Source organism: Gouania willdenowi, chromosome 6, assembly GCF_900634775.1.
Source record: "Gouania willdenowi chromosome 6, fGouWil2.1, whole genome shotgun sequence".
In the NCBI taxonomy this organism is placed as follows: Eukaryota; Metazoa; Chordata; class Actinopteri; order Blenniiformes; family Gobiesocidae; genus Gouania; species Gouania willdenowi.
The window spans coordinates 34,058,609-34,082,589 of record NC_041049.1 but is presented as its reverse complement, the minus strand read 5'-3'; the positions used below and the strand labels follow the sequence as shown (position 1 = coordinate 34,082,589).

Genomic DNA, 23,981 nt, shown 5'->3' with positions numbered 1-23,981 from the left:
GTCTGTAGGAAAATTTAAAAAATCAGAAGAAAACAAGAGTTTCTATAGAGTATCACTAGGTAAGTACCTGTTTTGATTTATTTTGTTCATAACCGCTACTAACTGTATCAGCAACCCGTACAATAATTCGTTTTAACACAGACAACGTTGATATTAAGCTAATTTAGTGATTGTAAATGGTAGTCCCTTGGCTGCTTCAGCAGTGACTTCCCTCCGCGACACAACCGCCCCTCAACCGTTTATTCTTGCCGAAGTGACCGTCAAACTCCGACGTCTTCTGCTGCATGGTTCATGTTTTTGTTTACTGTGGCAGGCAGCCGAATGATTTTAATTAATTAAATTAATTAATTAATTAATTAAACGTTAATTGTGTCGCTGCAAAGGTACGAGGGATTGGTGTTTTGTTTGGTCCAAATTTAAAGTTTGCACTACATTGAAAAAGCTAACCGGTAGGTTAGCTACACTGTGCATGGTGATAGCTGATCGCTTGACGGTCTCAACTAAACCTGTAACAAATTATTTTATGAGAGAAGATTAAGTTTTAAGTCTATACGTGTTGGTCTGTGTTTATGTGCAATGCGTTAAAACACCGACATTACTTGTAGAGACGCCATAGAAAAGGTTTCATTTTGCAGTAGGCCTGGGTATTTTTCTGTTTTGCTATTGAAACGCATAGCATTTTCTGAAGTTAGGAATGATCAAAATGTATGTGTAGTCAACACAACTTCTGTTGTTTCATTTTCATTATTTTTTTCTTATTAAATTCACTTTAAGAAAAAATATCTTTCAACATATTAAGACAACAACAATGGTCCAAACATGTTTAAAACATTTTATAACCCAAGACAAATGCTAATTTTTGTGCAGTTAGTTGCCAGCAAATTTTTAGTTTTTCCAAATTCAATTTAGAAACACATCATAGGCTACAAGTTTTTCTAAAAGTGATGCTGCACAGGTTTTAAGCACCATAGCAATTTAAAAAAAAAAAAAAAAAATTTAAGCAGTTTAGACATGAGCTTTGCTTAGTTTTAAAAATGAATTGGACCTGTAAACTTCGCAAATTTGAAGTGTCAAGAAGAACTGATCTTTTAAAGCATTATAGACTTAGACATGGCCATGGTGGAAAATTTCTCCCTTGCCTCTATTGGGAGTGTTATTGCTCGTTTAAAACATGGGGCAGCCTGAGAACACATCTGTCAAGAAGCCATTCAACACGTGAGACGGGACATGCATAGAAGTTCTGTCCTTTAAATGTTCATGTTGTTCTTTAAACACCATCTCCACAGAAAGAGAATACTTTGAACACATTGGCCGTCATTTAAAAAAGCAGGAAACTGTCTTGTGTTTTTGAAAATTGCTCTTTTAAAACAAACATTTATGGAACATTTGCCTCTCATAAGAGCCGGAAACACACTCCTCATTCCCTGGATGACTTCAGGCCTGAGCTCTTGCAGAGGTCTGTTAATCCTTCAAATACAGGAGACGATCCTATTGAAGAGGATATGGAGGGTACAGTGAGTGAAGATCCTGAAGATGAAGAAATGAGAGAATTGCCTAACTTAATTGAAAAAAAATGTTGCCCACCTGCTGCTGAAAATGGAAAGCATATTCAATGTACCACAAAGGTATATTGATGAGTTAGTGGAAGAACTTCACTTTATTTCTTCATCAGCTTCAGGTCCTCTTTTAAAAGATATTTTACGGTCATGCTTAAAGAAGCATAATTGTGAGGTTGATTATTTTATCATATCAGAGATGGCGACAGACCTATGCAAGTCTAACCCACATTAGCTCTAGGACATAATGCTCCTCTGTCCACCTCCTACAAAAGAAGAGTATTTCAAGGAGCATTTTCCATGGTGGGACCTATAGAGTACATTCTCAGTGCGAGGGAGAAAAGAAGTTTCCAACATGTACCTATTTTAAAGTCCTTACATGAGGTTTTAAAGAAGAAAGAGATCCAGGATTTGCTCAGACATAGCTCTGAAGCAGACAGCAGGTCTCATACTCACTTCTACAAATCATTTCATGATGGCATACATTTTAAAAACAATACATTGCTATCAGAAAACAATCCAGCCATTTCTCATTCTGTATGTGGATGATTTTGAAGTGTGTAATCCACTTGGCACATCAAGAAAAAAAACACAAAATTACTGCTGTGTATTGGGTTTTAGCTAATGTGCCACCATTGCTCAGATCCTCGCTGACATCAATCTACCTTGCCATTCTCTGCAAGGTTGATGATGTTAAAAAAATTGGCTATAGTGCTGTTAGAACCAATGCTAAAAGACCTTGCCAGCCTAGAAGAAGAGGGACTTTACATTCCTTCACTAGGTCTTCGAGTCAAAGGTACTGTGTATTGTGTCGTTGCAGATAACCTTGGTGCCCACTCTATCGGAGGGTTTGTGGAGAGCTTCTCAAGTACACACATCTGCAGGTTCTGTCTTGGTGAAAGATCCCAATTCCAGGAGAGTGAAGTTAAAACAGGAGCATAAGAGCACAAGGTGCATCTTCAGACAGCGCAGAGAGATACAAGTGCATCTCATTGTTATGGAGTAAAGAGACAGTGCCCACTGACTGACAAACTAAAATATTTCAATGTTTTATCTGGCTACCCACCTGATTTGCTACGTGATCTATTTGAAGGTATTGTGCCTTTAGAGTTAGCACTATGCCTAAATGCCTTAATCAAAGGGAAATATTTCACACTCGAATTAAATAACTTAATCAAAGCGTTCCCATACAGATGGGCAGGAAAAACGGATGCACCACAACCAGTTCCACTGACTTTTGCTGCAAGGGAAACTGTTGGTGGGAATGTCCATGAAAACTGGGCTTTGATTCGCCTCCTTCCTTTGATAGTTAGAGAAAGAATCCCTGAGAATGAACCAGCATGGCTGATCCTTCTGAACCTTAAGGACATAGTTGAGCTTGTCCTTTCTCCTGTTCATACAGACCTCACTATTTGTTTCCTTGACAGCAAGATTTCTGAGCATCGGCACAGATTCCTGGAGGTTTTCCCTCAGGAAAGACTTATTCCGAAGCATCATTTTCTTGAACACTACCCACACCTGATAAAGGCTTTTGGTCCACTTGTGTCTTTGTGGACTATGCGCTTTGAAGCTAAGCACAGCTTTTTTAAGCGTGTGGTCAGGCATATGCATAGCTTCCGAAACATTCTGTTGTCTCTTGCAGTGAAGCATTAGTTAATGATAGCATACCAACTACATGGCAGTAACATTGTTAAACCTCAACAGGTAGCAAAACTGTCAACAGTGGATTTGACTGTGCTGAGGGAAGACATTAAGAAAGCAGTGGAATCAAAATTCCCTGGTGAATCATTTGTCCACATGGCAAACACAGGGTGCAACAATGGCACCAGTTACACTACTGGCATGATCCTGGCACAAGGGTCAACAGGTGGTCTGCCAGATTTTGTAGAATTGATACAGCTTGTGGTCGTAAATGGGAAGGTTGGCTTCATTGTGAAATGTTTAAATTCATGGTATATTGAGCATCTTAGAAGCTATGAGCTTGAAAACACAAGAAGTGTTAAACTCATTGAGCCTAGTGAGTTGTTTGACAACCTCTCAGCATACTAGTTTATATGATAAATGTGATGAAAAGTCCAAAGCTTGTATTTATCTAGAGGATTTAACCTGGGCTCTAGTGGTTAAGGACGCTGGGCTTGTAATCGGAGGGTTGCCGGTTCAAGCCTCACCTGGGCCATCACTGTGGGATGTTGAGCAAGTCCCTTAACCCCGAACTGCTCCCCAGGCGCCGCAAAAATGACTGCCCACTGCTCCTCAGGGATGGGTTAAATGCAGAGGACAAATTCCATGTATGTAATAACATTACATGGCCAATTACAGGCGAAACCCCCGATTTAATCTTTAAAATCAGGGCGATCTGTGATATATTCAGTAAGTTTTGTTTTTGTCTGAAAGCAAAAGTAATTTTGAACTGGGCTTTGTGGGCAGTGTTTGTGTTTAAAGTATGCCATTAATATTGTTTGTTTTGCTACTAAATGGCAATTCCCTAAGCCCAGGTTTAATCCTGAAGTTATCCCTTAAGTTCAGATACACTGCATTTTTGTTGTTTTTATATATGACAAAAAACACTGACATTGATTCTGACCTACTTATACCAGGATGGTGATGAAGTGATGAAGATTGCTGTGAGCAGAGGGGCATCTAAACCAGCCAACGCAAGGGTGGTGATTGAGGGAGCAGAAGTCCTGGATCAATCAATCAATCAATCAATCTTTATTTGTATAGCGCCAAATCATAACCAATGGTATCTCAAGGCACTTTACAGTAGAGCAGTCTTAAGGACGGACCCGGCAGTCTATGCCTATTGCATCTTAACTATGAGCTATGAGCTGGTTCCTAACTAAAAGCTTTATCAAAGAGGAATGTTTTGAGCCTAACCGTAAAGGTAGAGAGGGTGTCTGCCCCCCGAACCGTGGTTGGTAGATGGTTCCAGAGAAGTGGGGCCTGATAACTGAAAGCTCTTCCTCTTATACTACTTTTAGAGACAAATGGAACAACGAGTAGTCCAGCATTTTGAGAGCGTAGTGTTCTGGGGGGATTGTATGGCACTACAAGCTCCTTGAGATAGACTGGTGCCTGTCCATTTAGGGCTTTATAAGTGAGAAGAAGAATCTTGAATTCTATTCTATATTTTATGGGAAGCCAATGCAGAGAGGCTAATACAGGAGTAATGTGATCTCTTCTCCTAGTTTTAGTCAGTACACGTGCTGCAGCATTTTGAACCAGCTGAAGTGTCTTAAGCGACTTGCTCGGGCAGCTTGCTAAAAGAGAATTACAATAATCCAGTCTAGAGGTAACAAAAGCATGGACTAGTTTTTCGGCGTCGCCCTGAGACAGGATAGATCTGATTTTAGCAATGTTACGGAGATGAAAGAAGGCAGTTCTTGAAGTTTGTTTTATGTGAGAGTTGAAGGATAAGTCCTGATCAAATAGAACCCCAAGGTTTCTAACAGTTGTGCTTTGTGCCAGAGTAATGCCATCTAGGGCAGTTAGGCTAGCATAGGTTTCTCTAAGGTGTCGCGGGCCCAGTACAATGACCTCAGTCTTGTCTGAGTTGAGAAGAAGAAAATTTTGGTCCATCCAGGCCCTAATGTCCTTTAGACAGGCCTCAAGTTTAGATAGCTGATTTGTCTCACCTGGCTTCATTGATACATACAGTTGGGTATCATCAGCATAGCAGTGGAAGTTAACAGAGTATTTTCTCATAACATTACCAAGGGGGATCATATAGATACAGAAGAGGATTGGACCTAGCACAGAGCCCTGAGGAACCCCGTAGCTTACTTTAGTGTACACAGAAGACTTATTATTCACGTGTACAAACTGGTACCTATCAGATAGGTAGGACTTAAACCAGTTTAGGGCAGTCCCTGTGATTCCAAGTAATTTCTCTAATCTCTCTAGTAGAATATAGTGATCTATAGTGTCAAAAGCTGCACTAAGATCTAATAAAACCAGCACTGAGAGTCGTCCTTCATCTGAAGCCCAGAGTAGATCATTAGTTACTTTAACTAAAGCAGTCTCTGTGCTGTGTTGAGCTCTAAAGCCTGACTGGAAGTCCTCGAACAGGCTGTTGTTTTGAAGAAATTCACAGAGCTGAGCTGCCACAACTTTCTCAAGAATCTTTGAAATAAAAGGAAGATTAGATATAGGCCTGTAGTTTGCTAAAGTGCTGGAATCAAGAGTAGGTTTTTTGAGAAGGGGTTTGATTACAGCTACTTTAAAGGACTGTGGCACGTAGCCTATTGATAGGGATATATTTATTGTCTCCAACAAAGATGGGCAGACTAGGGGAATAACTTCTTTAAACAGCTTAGTTGGGATCGGATCTGAAAGGCAGGTCGATGGTTTGGAGGATGAAATAATAGAGTTAAGTTCCTGAAGTCCTATATGTGTGAAACAGTTTAGGTTAGGCCTATTTACATTTAATGGTACAGCAGGCCCAGGTGAAGGCAGGGAGTGGCTAATTTTATCTCTAATCTTGTGAATTTTATCGTTAAAAAATGTCATAAAGTCCTCACAGCTGAGGGCTAGAGGAATCATGGGCTCAATAGAGCTCTGACTTTGTGTTAGCCTGGCTACAGTGCTGAAAAGGTACCTCGGATTATTTTTATTTTCTTCAATTAGTGAGGAGTAGTATGTAGATCGACTATGTCGTAAGGCTGTCATGTATTTACTATGGCTTTCTTGCCAGAGTATTCGTGACTCCTCTGTTTTATTGGAGCGCCACATTCTCTCTAATTTACGGGTTGTTTGTTTGAGTGTGTGAGTTTCAGAGCTAAACCACGTAGCTTTCCTCTGACGTTTAATAGTTTTTTCCCTCAATGGGGCAATTGAGTCCAAGGTGGATTTTAGTAGACTAGCAGAGCTATCGACAAGCAGATCCAGTTGAGAGGGGTTATAATTAATGTCATAGTTATTTATTGGATGGTGCACTGAGTTTAAGGCAGCAGGAATGGCCTCTTTAAATTTAGCCACAGCACTATTGGACAGATTTCTACTCGTAACTATTTTATTGCACAGTGCGAGATCCTCTAGGATAATGTTAAAAGATATTAAAAAGTGATCTGATAGAGGATTTTCAGGGTAGACTTTTAGTTCATTAATATCAAGGCCATATGTTAGAACAAGATCAAGAGTATGATTTAAACGATGAGTAGCTTCATTAATAGTTTGAAAAAAGCCAACTGAGTCTATTAGGGACATAAAGGCTGAGCTCAGGCTATCACTATCTTTGTCCACATGGATATTAAAATCTCCTACTATCAGTATTTTATCAGAACTGAGGACTAAGTTTGATATAAACTCAGAGAATTCTGATAGAAATTCAGAATAAGGGCCTGGAGGACGGTAAATTATCGCAAATAAGACTGGCTGGCAGGTTTTTGATTCGATATGAGATAAATTTAGAACCAGGCTTTCAAAGGAAGTGTAATTGGCCTTTGGTTTAGGATAGATTAGGAGAGAGGAATGATAAATAGCTGCTACACCACCTCCACGGCCTATGTCTCGTGGCATATGAGTATTTAAATGACTGGGAGGAGTGGCTTCATTTAAACTAACATATTCATCTTGATACAGCCATGTTTCAGTTAAACAGAATAAATCAAAGTTATTTTCTGAGATAAGGTCATTTACTAGTAGAGATTTGGATCTCAGTGATCTAATATTTAATAGAGCACATCTAATGGTTTTATGTTTTGGTGTTTCTAGATTTGAGATTTTAATTTTTTTCAGATTTTTATAATTGATAGCTCTTTTATTTGATTTTATGTTAAAATCATTGTGAAATATGGGTTGGGGGACTGACACCATCTCCATAAAATAATATTCATCACCATCACAACAGTTGTCATGGCGATGAACACAGCTATCCTGATAGCAATGGGAGGGAAACTGTCCTAAGGCAAGCGCAGAGGGGCGTGGAGGACTCCCCCTCTGTAACATGGTCTCATTCATGAGATGTCATAAATGTGCCATGTTTTCTGATAGTAGAGATGCTCCCTCCAAAGTAGGATGGATTCCATCTCTTCCTATCAGGTTCGGTTTTCCCCAGAAGGATCTCCAATTATCAATGAAGGCCTGACTGTCCCGAGAGCATGTGCCTTGCTCATGGGAATAATATATGCATTCAACCTGAGCTACCCAAAAGAACTAAAGAGCACTTTTGAGGCATTTCAAAAGATATTCCTTGAGCTGGATGCTCTGCGAGCTAGTCCCAAGGTAATGTCTTTAAAAAGTAAACTGCTGTTCTAAAATGTAGGCTGCATTCTAATTCCACAAACGTTGCACTGTTATGTGTTGGTTTTTGGTGCAACATACAGAACCTGTATAGTTGCCAGTTGGTTATTGATTAGATACACCCAGCTAAAACAAATGCAGTTACATACAACAGTCACTTCATTTAATTATACATTTCAAAAGTAGATTGTAATTTTTTGTACTTTTGAGATTTTATCAATATTTAGACTTTAACTGAAATACATAGAAAAAACTAAACATATAGATATAATGCATTATAGTTTTACAACAAGCACAAACCACAATCTAGGCAGCATAAAAAATGATAAAGCTGAATCAACACTTAAAAAAAACTGCATCGATTTTAGCTAGGTATATTTGCATTTGTATATGTTGATTTACACATTTTTTGAACTATTAATGTGTTCGACATGTATAGAAAATGTGTTTTACTATTATTCAGGGAGGACACGTATAGCCATTTGACATATTTTTTTCCAAACACCAGCAACATTATTTTATGCATTCCTTTTTGCATGACAGTGTTGTTTCCTTTTTTGTTATTTAACATGCAGAAAGTGACACATTGGATTTAGTTCAGGGGATCAGTCTTCCAAAATTCAAATATTAATTTGAATTCAAGTTTTTTTTTTGTGTGTTTAACAGCAAACTCCTGCAAATATTTGACTTCATGTCTTCATTTGGAGCTCCTCCATCCTTTGATGGTTAACAGTTGGACAAGTTGGCATTTGTATACAATGAACACGTTTGACCATTAAACTGACTGAACTGTCTTAATGTTAATAAAATCAATGTTATTGATAAGAAATTGAGGAAAATATTTGAATTGATATTTGTGATGAGAAATGCAAAACAAATGAGCTGGAGTAGCTTAAATTAAGTAAAATGATACCTTAATTGAACATGAACCATTTTATTAAAATTAAGTTGGTTCAGCTTAATTAACTGTTTGCAGGATGAAGTAAATCATGTTGGTTGTCCTTAAATAACTGAGTTTCTAGCGTTAAACGTCTTGTTGGATTTTCTGAAAAGTTTTAGTTGAAATTTATTAAAAAGATTGATGCAAATTGTTACCTTAATTTCTTCCATGTTGCTGGATGCAGACGAGGAGTCGCCAACGTGTGTTTAACCAGGTGCTTCGTCAGATTAGAATTATCTCCTTTGCATCACAAATATTGCAGTGAGTGTAATCTGCACTGCACTGCCTTGCTCATGGGACTGCCATACTTTCACTTTACTGCTTTCTATCCCATACTAGCTAAACCCGCATCTACCGACGTCTTTGTCTTGTGCAATGCTGTGTTTAAGAGCGGCACTCTTCCACTCCCTTGAGAGTCACAAGGATGCGTAATAAAGCATAGTACCGTTTAATTTTATTTGAATTTTCTTTACTCAGGCATACTGAAGGAACTCGCTTGGCGCCTATAAAAGTGCGGCATTAGATACTAAGGGTGCTTCCCAGTATCGATTTTTTTTAATTGTATTTTTTACATTTTTGTGGGCGACCACCGGGTGGCGGTAATGCACACGATGAAGACTTGCAGCACGAAGAAGAGCTGCAGCAGCTGGGATTTAAATCAAAAGTATGGACATTCTTTTGATCGATTCCATGGCGAACAGATGTAGACATGACCAAAGCTGTATTAAACTCTGCTCCGGACAAGTAGCGCATTGTGTAACACAACAAACATTACTGCTCATCTTGTCAGTCATCAATGAGACAAAAAGCTAAAGCAAGCACACCCGGCAGCAGACCCTGGATGGGATAATGAATAAACCTATCAAATAATGAAGCCAGTCAAGGTAGCTATGTGCGTTATGTCAGATGAGGTGGAGGGATGGTGGCTGCTGCTTCGCTGAACAAATCTGCTGTGTGCCACGGTACGCACGTCAGCAGCAGCTTGTTACAATGAAACTCTGACAGACATCAGAATGATGTCCACGCTGGTCAACTATCTTAAGACTGTGTCCAACGTAAAGCCACAGTTTGATCCACTACAGAGTAAACAACAAGTGTAACATTGATAACAGATGATGATGATGACTAATGTGTGCTAATCTTTTCTGAATGTAGGAAGTTAATAAAATCAGGCTTTCTACACAAACATTCTGTCATCAGTATGAGGGGAAAAGAGAGATTTTAACTGTTGCTCAGACAGAAAAATAAAGCCAATCTTCACACTGCAATACATTGTGACTTCCTTTTGGAGCAACCTAACTACCAGCATGTTGAGCAGCTCCTGTTCCTACACAAAAATACACTCCAAAGCACTAGCTTGATGAACATTAAAATTTTCAGATAACAAATTTCAAGAAGTTATGAACAAATTAGTTTTTTTTGTACATGTTTACCTCCTTCCTGATGGATGTTTTATTATATTTATTTCAATATAAATTATTATAAATCCATCCATTTTCCTCCGCTTTATCCGGTGCCAGGTCGCGGAGGCAGCATTCTCAGCAGAGATGCCCAGACCTCCCGCTCCACGCACACCTCCTCCAGTCGTTCTGGGGGGACCCCGAGGCGACACCAGGCCAGCTCAGAGACATAGTCCCTCCAGCGTGTCCTGGGCCTTCCACGGGGCCTCTTCCCAATAGGACATGCCTGAAACACCTCCCGAGGGAAGCAACCAGGAGGCATCCGAAACAGATGCCCGAGCCACCTCAGCTGGCTCCTTTCGACGTGAAGGAGCAGCAACTATACTCCGAGCTCCTCCCGAGTGACTGAGCTTCTCACCCTATCTCGAATATTTAGTGATTTATTTGATTATAATAAATCACTAAATAAATAATGATAAATCAGTGAATTACTGAATGTGATGTGATGTTCATTGTTGCTTAACAGAAGGTTTTCCTTGCCGCCATGATGAATTCATGTTGGGTGTGGGATACATATGTATGTGTATATACGTATATATGCATATGTGTGTATCCATAAAATGAAGAGTCCGTCCTTAAGACTGCTCTACTGTAAAGTGTCTTGAGACACCATTGGTTATGATTTGGCGCTATACAAATAAAAGATTGATTGATTGATTGATTGTTTTTTCGGAACTGTGACATTTCTAGAAGTTTAGGATTCAACTTATGTTTGGATTAGGAAAAAAATTGTGATAATCGCCACTGTAGAATCGCAATACTTGTAAAATAAGAATCACAATTTAAATCGAATTGGCTCCCAAGAATCGGGATTAAAATCAAATCGGGACAAAAGGGTATCGCTCCATCCCTATTAGATACCCATCCCTAATAGGAAGTGTGGTCAGATATGGGATATCTGCTTGGTTTGGGTCTCCATCTGTTCAATGTAAATCTAAGATTGAATTATTATTTTTTTTTTTAAATGGGCTGTGAAAGTAATTGGCAAGAAAAATTAACTGTCCCGTCAAATTATCTTTGAAAAAACAGCCATCAATCAGGCACAAAAAACTTTTAAGGATTTTTCGTTAGAATATGAATTATTGCCCTCTTGTGAATGGTTCATAGGTAGCAGATACAACAGTAATCGCTATAAGCAGGGACTTAATGTTAAGTCAGTCTCAAGAGTTTGGCTGGGGTCAAGACACACACTAAAATAATATTTAAAGTGTTTTGACAAAGGCAAAAAAATCACATTTTATTGTGTCCGAATAAAATATATACCTATGTTTCTAAGAGATATTATTCTAATTTACCAATTAATGAAACGAGATACGTAGGGTGCAGGGTCAGTTTACTGTTTTATCCATAACAAGAATTATATTTTATGTGAGATTGTGAGAGACGTGCATGCACAGAGTACTTTAAAGGTTCAGTCTGCAACTCTCATAAAAGTGTCTTTTTGTCATATTTGCTAACGCTGTCACTATGCAAGGACAGCTTTACAACAAACAAGTAGTTTATGTTCATTGAGCCCCCCCCTGCTGCTCCTGCAGCTTTTGGCAGATTGCCAGAATGCACCGCGACCGAGCAAAAATAACCAGTCAGAGCCAGTATTGTGTTTGATGGACTGTCTGACAGCTGTTGCTCACAATCCCCGCCCCTTTTCCGGGCTGGGAGCGCCGTCTTTTTTACAGTGTATGGTCTGGAGAAGTAGGAGATGGAATTGGTGACTTTTCTGCTTGAAAGGTAATTACTGCTGCTTGATTTACATTATGTTTGATTTGTAATTGTTACATTAGAACTCTGTAGTGCATGTGTTGTTTGTGTGTGCGCAGCAGCCTCTGAGCTGTAAGTGTTGTTGCTGCTAGGTTGATGTACTGTGGGCACAGAGAGAGAAGCGCTGCAGTAATATGCTTTTAACAGAGCATGTTATATTACTGTAATGTTGCTGTCGGACTAACTTTAGCTTGTTAGCTCCTCTGAGGGAGGGACTTTAGAAAGATTGGAGGCAGGACAAGAGAGCAGCGGGCAGGGAGCGGGAGAGAGAGATCTGAGAGTTGCGGACGGCACCTTTAACAGACTTTATCTGGCTTCAGCAAGTTTCCCCCCGACGGTTGGATGTGAGGAACTTACCAGCTGGACGTAGTTAATGTTCCTTTGTAGAAAACATAAAAGTGCGTCACGAGCCTCTTGATCAATCGGGAAGGCCACTCCAGTTAGAGTCTGCTGCTTGGTGTCAACACCGATGTCCGTCTGCACCTGAACACACAGCAAATTCACAATAGTCTATTGGAAAGGGTGAAAACCTTAAGGTAAAACTAAATATGAAAAAACTGTTAGCAAAAACATTATGAGTACATGTAGGAACAAACAACATTACCCGAAAGAAATTGGTGTGGACCATGAACAAGTGTAAAGGGGACATATCATGCTAAATCCACTTTTTTAGCCCTTAAATGCATTTTGTTGTATATTTAGAGTGCTTAGAAGTACAGAAAAAATCAAATAAGTCTCTTCAGGTGCTCCGTAGATATCTTTATATTCTGTTTTGCTCATATTCTTCAATCTGTTTCGATTTTTCTATTCTGTATTACGTTTTTTGAACTATTACATCACAGTATTTGCAGCGGAACTGCCAAATTAGTACATCAACTCCAGGTCCAACACTTCGAGCAATCCGCCATTTTTATTTCTCGCTTTTATTTTGTAGTCCAAGCTCAAGGATGCCGAAGTTACGAGAGGATAAGTCAAAATGTTCAGTTGCTGCATGTAGTAACCCACACGCTTCATTACACTGTCTCCAAGCATCAGAACCTTTTTAAAGTGCCTGGTTGAGTTTTATTTTTCACGGAAATGTACCCACATCTGTGGGTAAGGTCATTTTTGTGTGCGCGAAGCACTTCAAGAATGACTGCTTCTGCAACCTCCGCCAGTATAAAGAAGGATTTGCCAAAGACTTTGTCTGATTGAGGGTTCAATTCCTTCTATCTTTGGAGACGACGAACAGAGCACTTCGGTAAGCTGTAAATAACGCTAAAAAGTGTGATGATAAGACGTCCCTGTCACTGTTTTGTTAGCATTAGCAGTTGCTTAGCAGTTGCACCGTCTTCAGACTTCATATGTTAGCGCTGTGTGCTCGTTTTAGATCCTTGATGATATGGCCTACGTGATTTAATTTAAGTCTAAAGTTTTCATTAGTCATTTCATTTTGCCGTTTTTGTCTTTGAAAAGACTGTATTAAAATGCATTTTGTGACGTTAGCTTGGAGCTAGCGTTAACTCGGTGCTTGTGTTACCTCACTTGTTAGGGTTCTGCAGGTTCATCATCTTCATTTTCATCTCGCTCCGCTGGGTCAGACTCTGGCTCGAACATGTAAGGCTGGATGGACAAGTATTCCGTTGTCGACATTGTATAAATAACCTCTGAATAAAAAGTTTAAGTGCCGCTACATAGCGGTATCTCTTCTATCAAACTATAAAAATGGCCGAGCAGGGTGGAGTTGAACCGAGTGTCACCTGAAGAGGGGGCGGGGTATGGAGTGTCTCATTTGCATTTAAAGAGACCGCACCAAAACGAGTTGCTCTCAGAAGCACGTCAGAAAAGGAGTAGAAAAGGGGCCTGTGGAGCTATAATAATGAGGAATTCAGACCCAAGCATTGCAGTTCCGCTTTATATAGAACACAACTGTATGATTTATATGTAAAAAGGAAGGATTTAAAACCATGATATGTCCCCTTTAACTTTGTCTTTAAAGACATGTGGAAAGTCAGTGTTCATCTCTGGTCCTCTACCTCGTTTCAGTGTAGGAAGAGAATGCTTTAGCCATCTCCTACAGCAGCTCTGCTTCTTAAAATTCTGGTTCAAACTCAGTAACTTCACGTTTATTGATAACTTGAACCTTTTTGAAAATGTGCTGACCTAACTAACTCACATGGAGCCCTTCTAAAATCAAACTTACAGTTTGTAATCCACAACTCAACACATACATGACTACCTAAGAATAAGCTGGCACCTACAGACACCTCCTTAGATCAAGCTCTCATTCAAAATACAGAGCACTTACATAGACACTGTACTGGTCTGTAAAAGGCAGCACTCAGAGCAAACTAAAGGCCAGTAAACTTGAAATTTTAAATTAAGATTAAAGTGTAAGTGCCCCCGAAATACATATATGATTGGGTGTGAAGCCAGCTTTTGCAATTTAATTTTTCTATTAGCTGAGATTAGATTAGTGATGTCTTTTTGGATCAGCAATGTCACTAACTCTCACTGTTGGCCCCACCACTCCTATAAAATATGGGAGGAGGGGGAAATGGTTTCCTCCTTTCAGCCCTAAGTGAGCATTGATTGACAGCTCCATGTGGAATTGTGCAGCGCTGTGAGAGCGGAGCTGCTGTGACTGGATATGTTTTTAACTAATTAAAGGCAGGGTAGGTAATTTTCAAAAGCTAGCATGATTTTGAATGTAGCATCCCCCGAGGGCTCCACCTTTACCCCCTCCCCCCTCTGTGCTCCACGCCCCTCACTCACATGCACGAGTGCCAGTGCTCCAATAGCGCACCTAAGCTCATCGCTTTTATTGTGTAGAAACTTAGTCGTCTCATGTCTCATTCAGCAGTAAGTAAACACTAAACTTTATCATTATATATGTTAAAAAATGTGACCAAAAACTCTGTTTTAACTCTGTCACTGGTGATGCGTTTTGAGTGTTGGTTCGTGCACGCAAGATGTCGAGAACGAGCAGGGAGGCAGGGAGATGTGATTGGTTAAAAAATGAAATGTCTTTTTTCATTGGTCGAAGTTTTTACAGGTTTACAGCTGCTACCGATGACAAATTTTCTTTGTTCCTTTTTCAGAGCACATAAGATCTTAATCTCTGTCAGGACATAAAGACAGTTTCAACCAAAATCTTAAAAAGTGTATCTGGAGAAAATTGCCTACCCTACCTTTAAGGAGCAACAACCATAATGAAGGCATTTTTTCCCCAAGTGGCAGGTCAGCAAAAACCCGGGGATGTAATAATAATAACAATAATAATAGATTGGATTTTACACAGCCAGTCATACCAGTTATAAGTCCTGCCATGTCCTCCATGAGACTGGTTGGATAGGAGAAGGGGGAGTTGCAGCAGTTTTTCCAACACTAGCTTGTCAGTCATTCTTAAAACCAAACTATCATTTTAAAGCCTCTCTCTTGACATTTGTAATCCCAAGAATAAAATAATAATAATAATGTATCAATTTTTTATAGCGCTTTATCATAGACACTCAAAGTCGCTTTACAGAATTAAGGCATTACTCTTTCACTCCACACTTAGTGGTGGTAAGCTACTATTAGACTGACGGAAGCGAGGCTGCCATAGTGCGCCATCGGCCCCTCCGACCACCACCAACACTCACTCACACACTACATTCATACTAGGCAATGTAGGTGAAGTGCCTTGCCCAAGGACACAATTACAGAATGATAGATACCACTGGGGTGACTGCCACCCCACTGTGGCACCTGGAATTCTCAGTGGTCTCCCATCCAACTACTAACCCGGCCCAGACGTGCTTAGCTTCCGAGATCGAACGGGATCGGGCAATGACAGGCTGGTGTCCCTCTTACGTTATAGTTTACAGTCTTCTGGCTTCATATTCAGAGTTTCTCTCTGAATTCTCAGACTTTCTCACTGATCTGGTGTTCAGTACAGATAAAGTTACTGTAGTGGGTGACTAACATTCTTGTTGATGATTAAAACAACAGCAGTCTTAAAACAGGCATCGCAAAATCTGGAAAGGAGGTGGCTTTCATCAAATAGGTGCAGTTATTTTTAGCCTGGAGAGAGCGTTTGTTAGCCTATGAAAAAGTTATCTGTAAAGCTATAACTTCTTATTACTCAACTTAACAGAGGAAAAGAAGGATAATCCGCTGTCTCTATATAGTACTGTAGCCAGGCTCACCAAAAATCAGAGCTCTGTCAACATGAGCAGTGATGTCTTGATGAACGTCTTTACTGATAAAATGTTAACAATTAGACAGAAAGCTAATGTCTCCCCTGCAGCAGTGGTAATTTTTTTTACACATAGCAACCCCTGAATTAAGGGCCCAAAGGCAACCAGGAGATGACACAAGCACCAAGCCACACCCAAGGAGGCACCCCCACGCACCGCCAAGCCAACGCTGCCCGAAGAAACCCCGCGAAGAGAGCATTTTATTAACCATGTAAAAACATCCTCTGCATACCAAGTTATTAGTAGAAAAACTACTGAGAGATGTGAACAGTGTGAGACAGATGAACAGCTGAATACTGCTAAACATCAAGGTATCTCTTAAGTGAAGAATCAAAAGAACCAAATCACTGAAAATAAACTAATGAGCAATGGAATCAATGTGTCGCATTTCTAAGTACTTAGAGTACTTAAAGCTATGAACAACAAACATTTGGACAATAATCAGTCCTACAGTCCAACAGGCAGGATCATTATTCAAAATAAACATTCAAATAATAAATCAGTCATTAGAATAAGTGTTAAGCACTAAGTAACATTTTCAGGCCTCACACTTTACAACAGAGAGATGCTTTACATTATTACTGAATGCAAAGCAGTAAAGCTTTGACTACTACCAATACAAATGGAACAGCCATATATTCATTGACAGATACCATTACTTAAGATATAAAAACTCACTTTTTAATGTCCCTTGTACCTTTTCACACACACACTTCACACAGTCTTCTCTTCAGTTAGCCGAGTCATCTTCTCCATGGATAAATCTTCTCTGCCCTGAAATCATTACATCTTTCCAAACTAAGATGAGAAGCTATTATTAGCTTGTTGAGCTGCCCAAATATAGATTAGATACAGAATTGTGTTTTTCGGCTGGGGTTGTTAGAAGACAGTGTGACAAAGCTCTCTGGTGAATATCTAACTTGTACAATGTTGTGACCAACTGGTGCTATGGTTGGATGAGAGATCACCCGTGATGGGCAGAGCTCAGAGAGAGAGAAAAGGGGTTTATGAGACAGAAAATGGCGCTACGAGAGTTGATGCTGAAGTTCCCACCAGCGCACACTCGACCAGAGTATGTGTGGAACTAAGTGGACTATTGAGAATGTCGCGATGTTGAGAAAAAACAATCAAAAAAAAAAAAAACAGGGCAAGTGGTGACATTCGGCATGTCCGGGAGAAGGAGGAAGTTGCGTGTGTGGAGACTGATGGGGGAGAGACTTGGAGGAAGGCCAAAATACAGTAAGAAATCCATACAACTCTGACCTAGATAGAAAAATAAAAACAATTTTTACATCAAAAGCCCAGTCTCAGTGTTGTTTTTGCAGTTTTATAGAAGGAAACCAATGATGAGGTGTCCCCAAAGCAAAAAAAAAATGCTTCAAAGTCACTAATAGATTTTTTCAGAAAAAGCCTTTTTCTCAGCTTTTTGTCACAAACTGACGATTTGTGTGAAACTTGCCTCTATTCAACTGCTGATTACGGAAGAATGAAACTAGCTAGAAACAAAATTATTTTTTCTGATGAAAGTAGAGAGTGTAATCTTTCTGGTTTCAGATGTCAGATTGTCGTAGTGTGGGTCTTTAAAAATTTGTCAAAATGCTCTAAAACGGCAGGCACTGAGGGGGGTAGAAATTTTGGAAATGGTTGGCACTGAATAAGGTAATGAGGTCCTGCTTCAACCTTGTCGATTACAGTTTGCATTGCAAGTTTTGCATCAAAACTTGTCAGCTTTAAGCGAAAAGCCTTTCCAGACAGTGCAAGTTCCCTTCGAGCAGTCATTGTCCCACTTACTGCACACCAGCTCCACGCAAGGGTGTTAATGTCCACAATCAGAGCTTTCATACTCGCGCAACACCGCATAGTGGATTCTAGTGAAATCCTACATTTCCCTCAATGTTGGTACTTTCGTAGCTCACTTTAAAGACTCTCCTATTGTCACATTTAATGCACACAACTGGTGTTGTGTAACACCAAGTGTGTGGATTGGAGTCCGCGCGGTGGTAAAATCTGAGCTTTGCACTTAAATGGCCTGGCCCGCTCTACGTATCTTCCGCTCGAGTATGTTTGAGCCTTAAGCCAGTGAAAGAGGGTGACTTTCAACCACAATGCCTAATAAAATGCTTGTGTTAGAGGAGCATTAAAACATATCCATTTGCACTTATACCAACACGACCAGATGTATGTCACACACATCAAAAGGAGGAAAGCTTATCACTATAATGGTTATCGAGCTGCTAACTAATGTGCATCTCTACTAGGTACATAAATAAAACTTATCATTTACTCCAGAACACAATGTTCAATAAAGACCAGCAATATCCAAACCCAGTCCTGGAAAGCTGCAATCCTGTAGGTTTTAAGAAATGTTGAAACGGACATATCTAAAACCTGCAGGACCTAGACAAACAGTGACACCCTGACTGAACGAGATATCTTAATGGTTTTGTGGAGTTTGTGCATTTACCTCATCAAGTTTCATCTGTCTCAGTTCCTGCTCAGCAGCAGTGAAGGGCTTTGGCGCAGCCTGTGATTTTAGGTGCTTTCTGTAGCCTTCAAGGCAAATCTCATCCTGTGAACATTTAAAATGAAATATCACTAAAGGACACAGATAATAAACAAAGTGACAACATTCATAAAATAAATGGAATTTCCTCTCGGATGTGTTCACCCAGAAGGTCTGCCTTGTTTTGGCTGGTGTAAACAAGCAAACAAATTCTAGAGTGGATCAGACAAGCAAATTTTAAAGCGTTTATTCTCCCCGGTCTCTGTGCGTTCGCAATAAAATTCACACGTTTGATAGAGAGCTGACAGCTGCAGCACGAGTAAGGAGAACACTATTAAGCAGTGAGTGGGGCAGTCATGTATCACTGTTTGAAAAAAAAAAACTCAACAGAATAACACGGTTTTAGCATTTTTTTAGGGTAAGCTAAGTTTGTCTAAGATGGCCGCCTGCAGGGACAACGGGCTGTGACAGTGAGATGGTCACTGAGCTTTATCCTGATGTTCTTTTTGCTTTTTAATGCTGAAAATCATAGCCACACAATATGATTTTACAATCTGAGTTTAAGATCATCAAAAACAAGCGGTGCTGTTTTGCCACACAGATGCGTTACTTCCACAAGAGTGTAAAAGCCAATGATAGTAACTATGATGGGCAGATCATCCTCGCCTGGAGTGAGCTTTAGCTAAAATAATCAATAACTCGTATCTCAGTAAGAAGCACCTAAAAGACACGCTGTGTAAACAGTTGTAGAGTGATTGAGAAGAGAGAGCGGTGACAGTGAGAAAGCCACTTAATGGGATTGAGAACACATTTTGTATAAGGATACCCTTTTGTCCCGATTCGATTTTATTCCCTATTCTTGGCTGCCAATTTATTATTATATATAATTATACTGAAATAAATCAAATTCAACTTCCATCAGAAAGGAGGTAAACAACATTTACAAAAAGAACAATTTGTTCATCACTTTTTGAAGTTAGTAAACTGAAAATTTTAATGTTCATCAACTTAGTTTTTTTGGAGTGTCTAGGTTTTAGTGTAGGAACAGGAGCTGCTCAACATGCTGGTAGTTAGATTGCTCCAAAAGAGAAGTCACAATGTATTGCAGTGTGAAGATCTGCCTCATGTTTCTGTCTGAGCCACAGTTAAAATCTCTCTTTTCCCCCTCATACTAATGCCAGAATAATGTTTGTTTGTGTAGAAAGCCTGATTTTATTAACTTCTTACATTCAGAAATGATCAGTGCACATTAGTCGTCATCATCCGTTTTCAACGTTACACTTGTTTACTCTGTAGTGGATCAAACTGTGGCTTTACGTTGGACACAGTGTTACAATAGTTGACCAGCATAGACATCATTCTGACGTCTGTCAGAGTTTCATTTCACAAGCTTCTGCTGACGACGTGCGTACCGCGGCAACAGCTGATTTTGTTCCGTGACGCAGCAGCCACCATGCTTCCAAGAAAAGGAGTGTACAGTAAAGATAAAATATAATTAAATGTAACCCATTTTGTCCTGCCTAAAACTGGTAAATTTGAACTTTTTAGAAATGCTGATGGTCAATCTTTTGGCGTGCTTGGAGGAGCTGCGCGTGCAGCAGGGCTATGATAGACAGGGGTGGATCCGTCTCATCTGACATAACGCACCTAAAGACACCTCGACTGGCTTCATTACCTGGTTAAGTTTATTCAATACCTGAATAATTTTACTCAATATCCCATCCAGGGTCTGTTGGTCTGCTGCTGAGTGTCTCATCTTGCTTTAGCTTTTTGTCCGGATGGTGACGGACAAGATGAGAAGTAATGTTTGTTGTGGTACACAATACGCTACTTGTCTGGAGAGTTCTGGAGAGTTCTGTAGAGTTTATTACAGCTTTTATGGAATCAGAACAGTATCATAATGAATGAACTCTTGCAGGGTTTTTCATGAATGCACATGCTTTGTTTCGCAGTTGTATTTCAGATTCACAAATGCTCACGACCTGTTTCGCAAATGCACACACACTGGTTCATAAATATATATTTGTTTCACAGTTGTATTTGAAATTCACAAACGCACACGATCTGTTTCGCAAATATATATTTTATGCAAACTAGTAAGATAAATGCTGAAATGCACATGCTCTACTTCACAAATACTATTTTGAGGCACACTTGTAATATAAATCCACGGATAATGCAAATTGCTGTATGTGCATTTGCAAACTACTTTTGTGCTGTGAAACCCCTTTGCGAGAGAAATCTGTGTGGTGAATTTTGAGACTGTCCTGACGTCGCGGGTCAACGAACGTCACCAACGGCTGATAAAAGTGAGTGTGTGCAATTGCGAAACAGATCGTGTGCATTTGTGAATCTGAAATACAACTGCGATCTGATTCCATAGCTTTGGTCGTGTCTTAATCCGTTCGCCATGGAATCGATAAAAAGTATGTCCATACTGTTGATTTAAATCACACAAGTGAAAGTTAAATCACGGTTGTTGGTTCGTTTGCTAAAGGGAATTTAGAGCTGCTGCAACTCATCTTTGTGCTACAAGTCTTCCTTGTGTTTTCACTCACTTGATGGTGCATTACCGCCACCCAGTGGTCGCCTACGAAAATGTGAAAAATACAATAAAAAAATTTCAAAAAATTGATATTGGGTAGCAGAATCGATTATTAAAATCGGCACCCAAAAAATAGCAATAAATCGTAAAAATCTGTTTTTTTTTTTTCCCCCACCCTTATTATGTAGTGATTGTTTGTGCTGTTGAATGTAATCGCTGAGAAACAAACTTGCCCACAAACCTCCAGCTAAACCTGCAGCTACATCTCTGTGCTTACTATGGAGTTTTTACTACCATGACAAAGAGCATTTTGCAAAACTGTCAATTTTTTATTTTTTTTTTCAAGACTAAAATTAGATTAAAAATAAGACCAAAACTAAAGCTCATTTCTACTGACTAAATTTTAACTAAAACCAAATTAAACTAAATTAATCAGGGTTTGAATAATGAACGGTACTCTGCCCAGTCGACACAAGACCAGGACTATCCTGGTGAGGAAGCAGCCTAAGGCTACGTTCGCAATTCTGATTTTTTTTTTTTTTTTGCTCAGATTCTATTTTTTATTTGGAAGTTCACATTATTTAAAATGTGACCTGTATAAGATTCCAGTATGAACTGTTTGCAGCTCCAAACTGACCCACATGTGCAAAACAGTAACAATGATGTCAGATGGCACATGCCATTGCACAATGTACACATGGAGGATATCAGAATTTTCATGTTGTCTCAAAGTTTATGAGCACAGGGAGCCAAAGAATGAATTAACAGGTGCAGAGGAGGATGGGGATAAAGAGAGACAAAAAATGGTTTGTTTTGGCTTTTTGCGATGCTGATATGCTTTTATACACAAACCAGTTACTGTATAATCCTTCAAGCTTTGCTTGTATGAAAGTGTCACCCTAAATACTTATTAGGTCCAACACCTCGCTGTCCCTCCATTGACATGCTCCATCATTGCAATCATCCATTTTTCCAAGGCTCCCACTGGGCAGAATGATGACATGTCACTACAAAGTGATGTATCAAACGCACATTAAAACCGCCTCGGCCATTCACACCGAGGTCACATTGAAAAATAAAATCTGATCTGTATCTGATTCAGGACCACATATGAAAGTTGTGTAAATCTGATTTGAGAAAAACAGATATTGAAATATTTTTCGTTAGATGCCTTATACAGAAACTCATGAAGCCAGTGTTGATGTTATGTTACACATCTAAAGTAGAAATTTCTGTCACAGATTCAATAACCAAGGCTGACAGGCCGTGATTCTGACTCCCTTTTAAAAAAGTCACCGTGCAACAGAGGAGGTATGTCTGTACAAACTGACCTTTGTGGTGGCAAAAACCTCATCCTTGATGTGACCTCCTCCAAACTCTTTCTTCAACGTTGATCTTGTTGCAGCATATAACATTTTACATCGTACCTTTTGAAAAAATTTAAAAAAAATTATTACTAGGTCCACCAGAAAACAATGCAATTATAGTTCTTTAAAAATATCATATTATGATTTGAATTCTTGGTTATCTTTCTTTTCTTTACAACAAAACAATGTGTGGATTATGGCAAAAGTAACTGACAAAGCCTACATCAGTACCATGTATGGGAAAAAAGGTCCCGAACATTTGTCCCACTGTAATCTTGAAACTCCTCAATAAGTAAGCATCAAATTTTTAGATTATAAAATACGTTTCAAAATAGTGGTTAGAAATGCTGTTTGGTAGCTAAAAAGTCATAGGTTTTCCACCTGGTTGCTACAACTCGCTTCAACTGTGCATGATGAAGATGGAATGAAATACTGCAGAGGTTAGCAATGCTGGTTATGAGCAAGGAAAAAAAAGATGTTTGATCCTCCCCAACAGGCCAAGCTTTTACAATGACGGTGGTTTCCATGCACAACATAGCAAATCTTAGACTTCTATCTTCTCCAACATACCTGACAGACTAGCTACCAGACTTTCTGCAGAGTTGGACAATGCAAACTTTCTAGGGCTTTGGGTGCAGGAATTTTTTTTTTTTTTTAGCATTCCAGTCAATCCGCTATTGATTCTTGAACTCTAATTGTCCTGGATGTATTTGGTTCTTCTGAGAGGACAATCCCAAAAAACACCAAAGCAGATTAAATTTTAAAACTCATAAAAACATGCTCGACAGGACTGACTCAGTCAGGTGGGCTTACATTGATTGCAAAAGGATTTGGTAACTAGGCAAGCCTCGACTTGCAACACTGAACAGGACAGGAATGTTGAGAATGATGGCTCATCACATCATTTCCTCTCTACATATAAACAGTTTTCACGGTTTACTTTCCAAGCTGCAAGTCTGATGCTTGTTTCTTTACTGTGACACAACTTTGCATTACAAGTAAGCCACTAATGCCATTACACTTAAAGGCTCTTATCAGAGGGATAGTTAGAGTCGTGTAACTTGGCAAACACCACAATTTTCTCACATGAACATTTTTGGAGGCCAGAGTGGGAATGATGCGGGAAAAAACAGTGTGGCTGGTTTAATATGGAGTGTATGTTTAAAGCTTTGTCTGTCTCTTTGATTTTCTTACAGAGGAACAGTCCGGAGTCCAGGCCAAAAGAATCCACTCGTAGCCCTGGTTGTTAGTGGAGTCGAGTCGGTACAGAATATAGCACGGATTAGTTTCCTCAGTTTCGCTTTTCAAAAAGTCGTCATACTCCTCATCCCACTTCTTTGATGCCTTCTTGGTAGATGCCAGAATCATCTGCTCTGGAAAGCAAATAAGAGC

At 39.5% G+C, this 23,981-nt stretch overlaps 1 protein-coding gene across 1 annotated transcript in view; it reads right to left on the bottom strand.

Annotated features, from left to right (window-relative positions):
• The window catches only part of twf1a (twinfilin actin-binding protein 1a), a 46,232-nt gene that overhangs the window by 7,796 nt on the left and 14,455 nt on the right, over positions 1–23,981 (bottom strand). The window contains exons 3-6 of the mRNA XM_028449805.1: positions 23,784–23,962; positions 22,554–22,649; positions 18,639–18,743; positions 12,312–12,437 (exon numbers count right to left, since the gene is read on the bottom strand). Coding sequence (XP_028305606.1) covers positions 12,312–12,437; positions 18,639–18,743; positions 22,554–22,649; positions 23,784–23,962 — 506 coding nt within the window. The remainder of the gene's footprint in view (positions 1–12,311; positions 12,438–18,638; positions 18,744–22,553; positions 22,650–23,783; positions 23,963–23,981) is intronic.